This window comes from Nicotiana sylvestris, chromosome 1 (assembly GCF_000393655.2).
Source record: "Nicotiana sylvestris chromosome 1, ASM39365v2, whole genome shotgun sequence".
Classification (NCBI taxonomy): domain Eukaryota; kingdom Viridiplantae; phylum Streptophyta; class Magnoliopsida; order Solanales; family Solanaceae; genus Nicotiana; species Nicotiana sylvestris.
Window position 1 is genome coordinate 134,891,555 of NC_091057.1, and position 12,991 is coordinate 134,904,545.

The following is a 12,991-nucleotide window of genomic DNA, read 5'->3' on the forward strand; positions in this document are numbered from 1 at the left end:
TGCCGTACCTAAAAATTATGTTCGACTTGATAAAATCGGCAACGGTTTCCTTTTTACTTCCTTGAGTGGAACAGCTTCAGCCCATTTAGAAAAGTAATCTGTGGCAGCCAATATGTACATCTGCCCCTTTGATGACTCTGGAAGCGGTCTAATAACGTCAAGTCCTTATTCATCAAAAGGCCATGAAGCTACAGTTGGATGGAGAGGCTCCGGAGGTTGGTGGATATAGTTGGCGTGGAATTGGCAAACTTGACATCTTTTGGTACGTTCCATGCAATCAGTCATCATTGTCAGCCAGTAGTAGCCCATCCTCTTGATGCGAAAATGGAGCTTAGGACCAAATTGGTGTGCTCCACATGAGCCAAAATGTGCTTCCTCCATCGCTTGGTGGGCTTCTTCTTTGTCAAGACATCACAAGATTAGTCCTTCAAAAGAGCGGTGAAGTAATGTCCCCTTGTAGAAGATGAATCGTGGTACCCTTCACTTGATGTCTGTTCTTTGTCGTGGATCCTCGGGTAACTTTCGATGTTCAAGGTACTCTATCAATGGTTGCCTCCAATTCTCTTCTTCAATCACCCCAACAGACGTATGATGAGTTTCGTTAATTTGATTGACCCATCGATGACACACATGTACCTTTGTTGACTCATTATCTGCAAGTTCCATCATCGTGGCCAAGTTGGCCAAAGCATCAGCTATGCAATTTTCTTCTCTTGGGACGTGGTTTAAGAACACTTGGTTGAATCTTTCGAGTAAACAAGAAGCATATTGGTGGTATGGCAAAAGATATTCCTTCTTTACATTGTAAATCCCCAGAACTTGGTTGATAATCAACTTAGACTCGCCGTATATCTCCAACTGTAAAATCTTCATGTCTAATGCCATTTCAATACCGATGATTAAAGCTTGGTACTCTACAGAATTGCTGGAGCATGTTTCACCTAAAACAAAGGAGAATGGCAAACCTTGTCTATCTGGAGAGATCAACACAACACCTACCCTCGCACCATTCCGATGTGCGGATCCATCAAAGAACATTGTCCATGGTGGAAATTCTTCAATGAACAAAAATTCTTCATCTGGAAACTCATCAGAAAGCTCCCATTCCGCCGGAAGAGGGTGATCAGCTAGAAAATCGGCGAGTGCTTGTCCTTTCACAGCTTTTTGAGGTGTGTATGCGATCTCATATTGGTTAAACAATATGGACCATCTCGCTAGGCATCCAGAAAGAATAGGTTGAGTCATCACAAACTTCACAGGATCTGCTCGAGAGATGAGTTTGATGTTGTATTCTTCAAAATAATGCCTTAGTTTCTTTATTGCATAAAGTAACTCTAAACATATTTTCTCAACGGGCTTGTATTTCAACTCAGCTCCTATCAGAGTTCGATTGAGTTAGTATAAGGCCTTCTCCTTTCATTCATCATTCTCTTGAGCAAGTAGTGCCCTAAGAGAGCGTTTTTGTACCGCAATGTAGAGTATCAATGGCTTCCCAAGCATTGGTGCCCCTAACACAGGTGGATTCAACAAGTATCTTTTGACGCTTTCAAAAGCATTTTGACATGACTGATCCCAATAAAAAGGGATATCCTTCCTCAATAGATGATTGAAAGGTTGACATCATCCGACCAGATTAGAGATGAACCTATGGATAAATGCTAAGTTTATCTCTAGAATTCGAAGCTCCCTTAAGTTCTTTGACTTGGGCATTTTTCGAATGGCGTCAATCGCTGCGGGATCAACTTCAATTCCACGATGATGCACAATGAAGCCAAGAAACTTTCCTGAGGTAACTCTAAACGCACACTTGAGTGGATTCATCTTCAGGTCGAATTTTCTTAACCTTTCAAAAACAACTCGAAGGTCTTCAAGGTGGTAACGCCTAATCTTCGCCTTCACTACCAAGTCATCGACGTAGAATTCCACCCTCTAATTAAGCATGTCATCAAATATGTTTTGCATAGCACGTTGGTAGGTGGTACCGACATTATTCAGACCGAAGGGCATCACTTTGTAGCAGTATATCCCTTTTGGAGTTCGGAGAGCAGTACACTCTTCATCTTTTGGAGACATTCTGATTTGATTGTATCTGGAGAACCCATCCATGAATGACATAGCTACATGTCATGTTGTAGCATCAACCATGAGTTCAATAATTGGTAGCAAAGAGTCATCCTTTGGACATGCCTTGTTCAGGTCTCGAAAGTCAACACAAACACGTATTTGACCATTCTTCTTCTTGGCAGGTACAATATTCGATATCCATGATGGGTACTTCACCTCTTGAATAAATCCGTCTCAATGAGCTTGTTGACTTCGACTTCAATTTGTGGTACTTGCGCGGGTCGAAACATGCGATGTGACTGCTTCATAGGGTGTGTTCCACTTTTGATCCCTAAGTGATGAATGGTTATGTTAGGACTAAGACCATGTATTTCTTTATACGACCAAGTGAAGACATTTTTGTACTCAGTCAATAACTTGGAGTATTCCTCCTCCTCCTGAGGCATAAGAAGTGCACTAATAATGGTGGGGCGTAGATCTTCCAGATAGACTAAATTGAGTTCTTTAAGCTCATCCATAGTTGATTGACTGTCATCTTCTAGTTGAGGGTGAACCTCGTGTACTTCATCATCAACATCAAGGCATGGGCTATCTTTCACAGTTATGTGATAGGATATTTCCACAAAGTCTGACCTTTCTCTTCGACTTCCTTGGATGGTCGGCCTGGCTTCTTTCTCTTTATTTTTCTTTGCTTCTTACGAGGCTGGCAAGTTTACACAATGGTTCTCCTTTGCACCTTCAGTGGACCATATGTGGATATTGACAAAATAGACTTTCTCTTCATATGTGATGGGAAAGCACTACAGATTTCTTTGTCAGCAACAATTTCAAAATGATCCCGCTCCTCATGGACTTGCTCCTTATGTTTTGACAATATCTTTCTAGATGGTGAATTCCTTGTGGTTCCCAGGCAAAAAAATATGGAGGTCTTTGAGGTAGTGTAAACTTCTTTTAGATGTTTGGAAGATACACATTCACCTTGTGACTTAGCCTTTCAAACACCGAGATCAGAGGGGTTGAGCCTCCAATGCAATCAAACACTGAAGCCTGTTGTTTTATTTTCTTGCCCTTAACTTCCTTTATCTCCTCTACCAAGGTGTGTTGTGATGAAGCTATCTCTTTGCTTCTCTTAGATGAAATTCGAAGAGGCTCTGCCAAACCGAATCCTAACCCAAACTTTAGAGTGGCGATGTAGTGCCCTTGCTTTCTCAACTTCATTTGGGACTCATTGAGCCTATGTATCTTTTTACCAGTGACTTCGTCTTTGAGTTTTCCTAGTCGTGATGGATTGGAGAAGTCATAACCAGACTTTTCAAGTAGTATGAAGGCCTTAGGATCATAGTGCCCTTTTATTTTATCAGCTTGGAGATTGCCTTTAGCAGATTTGGAGTACATTCATGTATCAAATATTGCCCTTTCTTTCGACGCTCACGTGGAATATAACGAAAAACTAGATGCTCCTTATCAGTCTTTGTCTGTATGTAACCTTCGGATGATAATAGCTTAATGAAGACTTCTTCAGTTCTCTTCTTAGGCAGCTTCGTGGTAGTCCATTGAGCCTCATTTTTTTCTTTTGACTTGACATTAGCTTCGTCGACTGATGATGGTTTCTCTACACTCGGTTCACAAGAATCTAGGTAGAATTTGCATCTACAAAGTATGACTATATCTTAGTGAAAGGATTGATATATACATCAATTTTGACTATATCTCCATCCCTTATGTACTGCAGATATTGATGCAAAGTAGACAATATCACTCCATTCTCATGAATCCAAGGACATCCAAGAAGTACGTTGTATGGTGTTTTAGCATCTATGATGTGAATCAATGTGTTTGACTTTATATCACCAATGGATAATCCTACGCGGATCATAGCTATGGCTCGTTGTCCTCCTTGGTTGAAACCTTGGATTATTAGGTTACTTTTGGATAGCTCATCGATAGAGATCCCAAGCTTTTTTAGCACCATCTTCGGCACGATGTGTTCACGATCAAACCATCATCAACAAGTATACGATTGAGATATTGTTCCCTAATGGCCCCTACAACGAACAAAGGTCTATTATGTGGCTTAGACCTTAGTAGCAAGTCATCATCTATGAAGGAAATTGTTGCACAACATGTGACAATGTTTATGTTATCATGATGTTCTTGTGTTTTCATTGGAGCAGGCTCATCGTTGCTTTCCTTTGTTTCATTAGTACTGGAAACTACATGAGTTGCACCAGCATGACCTCCATGAAGGATTCTCCCAGGAAAGAATTCATGCAATGTGATGGGATTTCAGAACTTCGGCAATAAGGCACTGTTAATCTTCTTGCTGGTAGAAGATTTGATATTTCTTGGTGTTTGTAGTTTATCCGCATTGCTCATCATCGCTCTTGGCTTTAATTTGTAGCCTCAAAACTGCCTGATGTTTTTACTTCTTATGAGTGACTAGAATCCAACCCTCATCATCTTTGTCTTTGGAGTGATTGTCTAGCTTTAGCAAACCTTCAAGAGTTTTCCTTGGAAGATCAACTTCAACGGGCTCGAAACTTCCAAATTGTAAGAAGGCAGTGCTTGACACGTTCTGCAACCTTGAACACTTCTTTTCTTTGAGCGCGATACTTGCATGATTTTCTTCTGCTATTTCATCCATGTCTGTGATGATTTTTCCTTCACTTACAAGAGCCATGATTTTCTCTTTTAGGACGAAGCATTTCTCTATAGGGTGGCTAATGACGCAATAAAACTTGTAGTATTTCGGATCGCCAACTTTACCAATTTCCTCAGGCCTTTTTGATTCAGGGAGATCGATGAATTTCTTGGTCAAAAATTCATTGAGTATCATGGGTACGCCTGAATCTGAAAACGGATAAACCTTTGCCTCCAATTCCTTCAAGGTTGGACGATGCTTCTCCTCTTTGGGATATTGACTCGGGGACTTATCATCCTTGACCTTTTGATTAGTCGTGACTTTCACAGAAATTACTTTCACCACTATAGATTCTTTGGTTTAGTTCTTTGATGCAACCTTTTTCTTGAACTCCTTCTAATCAGCGAATGGAAATGCCTTTCAATGGCTTACGATGCTTAACTCATGTTGTGAGCTCGCATTGCAAGTTCTTCAAAAGTTCACGGTTTGATCCCTTGTAGGATGTACAAAAGGCCCCAGTGCATTCCCTGAATGCACATCTCCACAACATATATTTCTGAAAGGCGATCCTTGCAGTCCAAACTTAATGCCCTCCAACAATTGATGTAATCCACCACATGCTCGTCCTTCCTTTGCCTGGTTCCTGTCAACTCTATCATGCTTACAGTTCTTCGGGTACTGTAAAAAAAATTGAGGAATTCCTTCTCAAGTTGCTCCCAACTATCAATGGACTCGGGCTCCAAGTTAATATACTAGTCAAATGCATTCCCTTTCAGCGAACGAACAAACTGCTTTACCAAAAGGTCACTATGCATTCCAGCATTGCTACAAGTCTCGACAAAGTGGGCAATATGTTGCCTTGGGTTTCCTTTGCCATCAAATTTATGCAGCTTTGATGGTTGATAATTGATTGGCATCGTTAGACAATCAATCCTCTTAGTATAAGGCTTAGAGTAGTACAATGAACTTTGTGATGGTCCGGCGTATTGAGCTCTGATGGTGTTTGTTATCATGTCTTGCAATTGTTGGACAAATAGCGTTGCAGCTAAAGTGGATTGTTGCTCCCTCTGAATGTTGAACTTGGCAAGCGATTCCTCAACAACCGTTTTTTTCAAGGTGAAGACAGGTGAATGAGGAGGTACGTGGATTGATCTCCAAGTGCATAAGCCTCCAATTTGTTCATAAGTTGAGCGATTTGAAGATCTTTGTCATTAACAGATTTCTTCAAAACTTCTATAGTCTGTTCCATCATGGCAAACTTTTCGTCCACATCAGTTACGTCAGTAATTAAGGCGTTGACTTTCGTTGAAACCAGAGAATCCGCCAGATCCTCAAATTCACCAAGTTTGAAGGTTGTTTGATAAAGTTCGTTAAATAGCGAGAATAGGGTGTTGCTCCCAAAGATTGTGGTTGTAGACGCCATGTGAGATCTGCTCTTCTTTGCCATCTCCAAGGAGGCGAAGTATTCGGATTCATCCAAGCCACTAGCCTTGAACTTACTTCGAGTGATTGGGACAACATGACTGAGCTCAGCAGGTGCGACAGCAGTAGTATCTTTGCATGAAACATCACACTTGCGGAAGGCCTTTGTAGCAGCAGATCTAAAGTTTATAGTTTTAAACTTGCAAGAAGGAGATATGAAGGGCAGAATGGGTCCCACTGGACATGCCAAAATTTATCACAACAAATTTTCGTAGTACGAAAAATAAACTGCAACAAAAATAGTATGAAGAAAAAGAGATTTTATTGATAAATATTTGTGAGTACAATTCTATGTATCCCTTGATTCTCCTTTCTAAAGTTCTCCGTGATTCGAGGGCTTGAGAAGCATTTTTATCGAATGTAGGACGATGCAGACCTCCTTTTAATGTATTTAATCGCCAAGAATGTCGAGTAGCACTTTGTTGTTACGGGTTGATCTCCGGGAAGAACTTCGTTGACCACTCTTTTGTTGAAGAACTATGCACTTGATGATTTATTTCTTTGTTTGTGGATACATTCACAAATTGCGGAATATTCTTCTCCAAATCTCAAATGTCCCCAGAGAGTTATGCAACCCATCTATTTATAGTTGTAGAGGATGGACAGTCCAGCTACATATGAGCTCTCTTGCTTGATTCTGATTAGCCCATGTCATTTTAGCCACTTGGCGACCTATGGTTGGTTGTTGCTTTTTGACATGGATTGCGACACCATTTAACATGTGGCATCACCTTATTGGCCTGGAGTTTGACTAGATATGTCATGTCACTTGATACATGGCATGGGTGTAGGCCTTAAGATAAAATGGACCTTGGGCTTAAAAATATTAAAATGGACTTATTTAATTTGTAAAGTCCAAATTAATTATTCGATCCAAAGTAATTTAAAATCTAATCCAAATTTTGTATGGACTAAATTTAATAATTTTTACATGTCTACAAGTTTTACTACGTATCTTTATGACAATTTGTTCCAAAAATTCTTGTTACTAATAGGATTATATTGACATATACAAAATAACTCTCTTATGATAGGAGATTACATATCAACAATTTAGTTTTCTTTTCAATATACAACTTCTAGGGATCTGTGTTTATACTTCCTCAAAGTGTATTGAAAGAGGTAGATAGGAAGTGCGGAGAATACATATGGGGTTGCTTGAAAAATAAGAAGAAAGTATCATTAATTTCTTGGGAAAAAGTATGTTATCCTAAGAAGCTAGGAGGATTAAATATCAAAGAATGCAGAATTTGGAACATAATTGCAGTAGGTAAACTATTTTGGCAACTTGTAGTCAATAAAGATTCACTGTGGGTAAAGTGGGTGCATGTTATATATTTAAAGAATGGTGAGGACATCTGGAGTCACAAAGCAACTGCGGATAGTAGCTGGTACTGGAGGAAGATAAAGGCTTTAACTGTCGGTACACACATGGCAGATACAAACTCACCTCAAGAGGAGATTACTCTATTACTAGGAGTTACATAGAACTAAGAAGTGCACATACTAAGTTGGCCGATACTAAGTTAATATGGACTTGTATGGCACAACCTAACTATAGATTTATTATGTGGCTAGTTGTTCACAATAGACTGCTCACTAAAGAAAGTTTGGAAAAGCTGAATATACCAGTGGAGGAGGTGACCTGCTACTTATGTGACTGTCAAGTTATGGAGATAGTCAATCGCTTGTTGTGATCACCTAATTTTTGACCATGTTTGAATTTATTCCCACTTTTCACACTCACTTCCCACTTCCCCCACTTTCTCCACTTACTACCCACTTCCCTCACTCTCTCCACTCATGTTCCACACTCTCTCCACTCATGTTCCCCACCCACTCCCTACTCATTCTTAAATAAACATACACACACACACAGAAAAGAGGATGGAGAGACATCTTACACAAAGAAAATAGACAAAAACTTTGAGAAATTGGAGTGAGTTTGTTGAGAGCTAAAGAATTTCTACAAAATAGTACATGAACTCTTGAAGTTTCTCCTTTAGTTTTGGTTCTTTCAAATACATCGTCGGTTTTTGTTTCTTATTGATTTCCGGTCTGATTACTGTTGGAATTTTAGTGTCGGTGATGGTTTCGTTCCACTGAAGTTTGTTTGCTATTTTGTTGCTCATTTGATTTCCTATATTTCTGCGAACTAGGTTGTCACACCTCCTTTTTCCTACACCCCCGAAAGGGTGTATATAAGGGAGTTTTTTCCAATTTAAGTGACAATCGAAACATGATTTATTATTAAAAGATTCAGAGTCGCCACTTGGGAGATTTATGGTGTCCCAAGTCACCAGTTCCAATCCTGAATCGAGGAAAAGATTGACTCTATTAAACCGTCCGCAAACTAGAAATCCGGGTAAGAAATTCTATTAACCCGGAAGAAGGTGTTAGGCACTCCCGAGTTCAGTGGTTCTAGCATGGTCGCTCAACTGTTATATTCGGCTTAATTATCTGATTTTAGACAATTTTGAACCTATGTGCAAATTTTAGTTTTAACCGTTTTTATTCATTTTTAAAGAAAATTGCAACGTTATTAAAATACGTCTCGAACCACGTCACATAACTGCACCCGTGGTTTTTGACATATTTTAACATCGTTGAGATCTGGATTTGGGTCACATAAATGTGCACCCGAGTTTAGGAAAGTAGATCAAAATAACGCGCCTAAAGCAAGCTACGAGAGTTCAAAGCATTTTTCTCCATCAGTTAAGATATCAATGTGAGGGCCATAGACTAGATGATTGTATGGCACACCTCAACTTATTTAGAGAAGAATATTTACTCAACTAAAGCGAACGGCGGATGCTCATATTTAAAACTAATTTGAAATTAGGTATCACGACTACGCCACGGGAGCCATACCCGAGTGTGGTCGACCTAAACATGCTTCTAGCAGACAATTTAACAATGTAAATAACAAAAGAGAAACAAAACATGGAAACAATTTAATTATTTTTGTCCTTTTTCCGTTCCCATAGGCTCAACAGATACCCCATAACTAAATGTAATGCCACATCTTGCTAACACACCCACGATTTGGTGAAATTCAATTTTCTTCTCACAAATTAGGAATGCGTTAGAGGGTAAATTACTAAACTCAACAGATCCGATCATGGACTAAATACTGCAAGCCAACTAGACAAGACTCCCCATGTAGTGTAGTACAAATACAAAGTATATAATATTGCGTGTTCCAGTATTTCCCAATTTGGCTTAGTTTTCACGAATCATTTAGACTAAATCCATCTATAGTCCCTTCTAAACGTGAGCAAGAAAAATCTAATATGCGCATTAATTCAAGTCACAAGCCAGTACAAATTATCCATTGCAATACAAATCACTATCTTAAAGAAGACCGAAAGAGTTGCACATATGAAACCAACTATGCTGCTCAAGTACATTTAAAGGACTAATCAAATATAACGAGCTTGAGAAACACATATGAAACCAACAAGCAATTACGAGAATAGGCCAACAATATCTTTCAATCACAACCACGAAAATAACACCGCAACTAACAGAGAAGAGGAGGAAAAATGGACCTGAATTGCTCTCCAATTAATAGCACTTCAACGACTATGACAAACTGAAAATCGAATCTTTCATTTGATGAAATTTCCAGTAGTACACAGCCAGAAATCGAGCAAACGTGATTTTTCCGAAACAGAAATGAGCCTTCAACTCTGGACCACGGATGAAATGGTTGACGGAACCTCGCCGGCGACCTCTGGACGGGACTCAAAACTCAAACACGACCACGGACAACCATGAAGCTCGCTGGAGAACTCGAAAATGGACAGAACTTGACTGGGTGAGAACATGGCAGAAGCGGGTTGTCCAGATTGGTTTTCCTAGCTGTGTTGCTGCGTTTTCCAGTAGAGCATTTGGCATAAGTTCTGGTTTCTCCGGTGGGGTTGGTTTCCGGCGATTAGCCACTGGACAGAGTCGTGAGAGACGGCGATGGGCTGGTGAGATGTGCTGGGGCGTTAGGCTGCTGAAAAAGTTATCAGAATGAAGAAGAAAATGGAACGAGGGGGTCGCTTGGGATGGTTTTGAAGACGACGATCCTCAGGGTATCTCTAGGTTTTTGTATATTTTCTGAAACTCAATCATAAGGATAATACTTCCTAAAATAGAGACTTTTGTTTATTTCTCTTTTTTGAAATCCAAAAGAAAACAGAAAAATTCCTAGGTATTTTGGAATGGGGGAATGAAGAAGATCAGAACTCGGGGGAGGGGTCTCCTTTGTACAGCTGCGCAGCTTTTTCCAGTGTTTCCGTTCTCCTTCTTTAGATTTTTTAAGCATTACTTTATAGGTAGAGTCTAGGTTTAGGTGTATTTTTGTGTATTTTACCCATTAGTCCCTAGGTCTTTTGTGTATTAGGTCCTTAGGGTCTTTTTTATTTATTTTTTTGTTCCAAAGAAGAGTCTAGAAGGGTCCCTAGGCTTAATGGACTAATCCGAATTGGGTTCTAAAACTCTTAAAATTATGATCCAACACCTTATTTAAATAATTTTAAAGTAAGATAAAAATACTACCCCATGCCAAAGCTAACATGAAACTATTATATATTTTTTATTTTCAAAATTATATAAAGATGAAAATATAGCTCTATTTTTGTATTTTTTTTAAAGATACATACTAAAATATTTTTTTGTAATTTTCATTTTTCTTGTAATAAAATAAAGTAAAAGACTAAAAAATGAGTTGAAATAGCTATATTAGGCCTAAATTAAATATTTACATGCTAAAATGTGAAAAATCTTGGGGAGGATCAAAAATCACATGTCTACAGCTGCCCCTCTTTGACTGGAAATACGAAGTATATTCAGACAAAGAATGACTAGACAGGTTTTTTGACCCAAACCTTATTTGGGAGAGACTAAAACTAAGAAAAAAAAGGGAATGTGACCGAGCCCTGGTATCTGAGCTGCCTATATATCCTTGGCTATAAAGGAATCGGGCCACGTGTAGAGAGCTAGTCGAGGTGCCGTTCCGCCGAGGTTTCGGTCTGCAGTTCCTGTTATTACATCAAAAATCAAATGAAAAAGACTAACTAAGACTTTCACTACGAGTTACAAGATTTCTATCTATAAGTCTTCTGAAGCTTTATCTTGAGTCTTGAATGGTTCTTCATGCAGACTTTAGATTTGAACCTTGGCGCTTGTTAGCTGCAGGTGCTAGCTCGTTCTTCTTCAACTTTTTGGATCAAAACCAGACCTGTAGTGCTTGTGACTTCCACCATGTCTTAAGCGTTCACATCCTCCATCAACTTCTGCATTTGGATTAACTTCTTACCCTTCTCCTTTTTCTTTATTATGACTAACTTCTGTTGATCACCTCGGACTGTTGACTCACATTTTTGCCGCGAGCTCCTTTTGTTGCTGACTTGAATTGTAATTTGAGATGCTTTCCCTTTCTCCAGGTGGATACCTGATTGCTGAACTCGAATTGTACTTTGAGATGCTTTCCTTTTCTCCAAGTGGACGCCTGACTGCTGAAGTTGAACTATATTCCCCTGCTCTCTAGGTGGGCTCCTGACTGCTGAACTTGAATGTATTTCCTTGCTCTCCAGGTGGGCGCCTGATTGCATGAACTTGAATTGTATTCCCTTGCTCTCCAGGTGGGCGCCTGACTTCAACAAAATAGACAAAACAAAGAAAATTGTTCTGCCCCAGTTTGGGTATCTGGACACATATGTAAGTGTAAAACGAACCACATTACCAAATATCAATAAGAACTTGAAAGCTAAAACTTGAGTTATACTCCCTTGTTCTCAGGTGGGCTCCTGATTGCTGACTTGAAATGTATTCCTTGCTCTTTAGGCGGGCTCCTGACTGCTGACTTGAAATGTATTCCATGCTCTCTAGGCGGGCTCCTGACTGCTGAACCCGAATGTATTCCTTGCTCTCAAGGCGGGCTCCTGACTGCTAACTTGAAAAGTATTCCCTGCTCTCCAGGCGGGCTCCTGACTGCTAACTTAAACAGTATTCCCTGCTCTCCAGGCGGGCTCCTGACTGCTGACTTGAAATGTATTCCATGCTCTCCAAGCGGGCTCCTGACTGCTAACTTGAAAAGTATTCCCTGCTCTCCAGGTGGGCTCCTGACTTGAAATGTATTCCCTGCTTTTCAGGCGAGCTCCTGACTGCTAGACTTGAATGTATTCCCTATTCTCCAAGTGGGTACCTGATTTCAACTAAAAATAGACAAAACAAAGAAAATTTTCTGCCCCAGTTTGGTAACTGGGCACATATGTCAGTGTTAAACTGAATCATATTACTAAGAATTTGAAAGCTAGGTCCTATTATCTAGTGGGTCTTGACAACTCTTAACTAAACGAAAATTTTAAATCTAAGCTATATCTTTTAAAGGCATGATTTCTGCTAAATCTTGTTACCTAAGAAGGTCTTAAAGTACTCCCCATTATCCAGGAGGGTCCTGGCAACTCTTAACTAAACGACAATTTTAAAATCTAAGTTATATTTTCTAAAGGTGTTACTTCTGTTAAATCTTGATATGCAAGCCAATTTTAAACTACGTCTCATTATCCAGGAGGGTCCTGAAAATCAAAAGTCAAGTTTTATCTTAAGAGTGACAATTTCACGGCTAAATTATATTACCCTACAACAAAACTTACTCTAAACCTTGTTATCCAATGGAAATCCTAAAGCTAGATCCCGTTATTCAGGAGAGTCCTGAAAACTCCTAATTGAATCCTATCTCAAACATGTAAACTTGAAGGTTACTTATGTTCCTTTGGGGCGCACTTATGTTAGATATTGCTACTCATAATT

The 12,991-nt window shown here is 39.5% G+C and overlaps 1 protein-coding gene across 1 annotated transcript; it reads right to left on the bottom strand.

Annotated features, from left to right (window-relative positions):
* Window positions 1–480: 480 nt before the first annotated feature.
* LOC104216337 (uncharacterized) lies at window positions 481–1,245 on the bottom strand. Its single transcript, XM_009766353.2, has one exon. It carries the CDS (start codon window positions 1,243–1,245, stop codon window positions 481–483), a length of 765 nt encoding a protein of 254 aa, XP_009764655.2.
* Between the last annotated feature and the right edge of the window lie 11,746 nt (window positions 1,246–12,991).

Excerpts from the sequence above, each read along its gene's own strand:
- LOC104216337 (XM_009766353.2), bottom strand. The coding sequence starts at position 1,245 with ATGACTCAACCTATTCTTTCTGGATGCCTAGCGAGATGGTCCATATTG.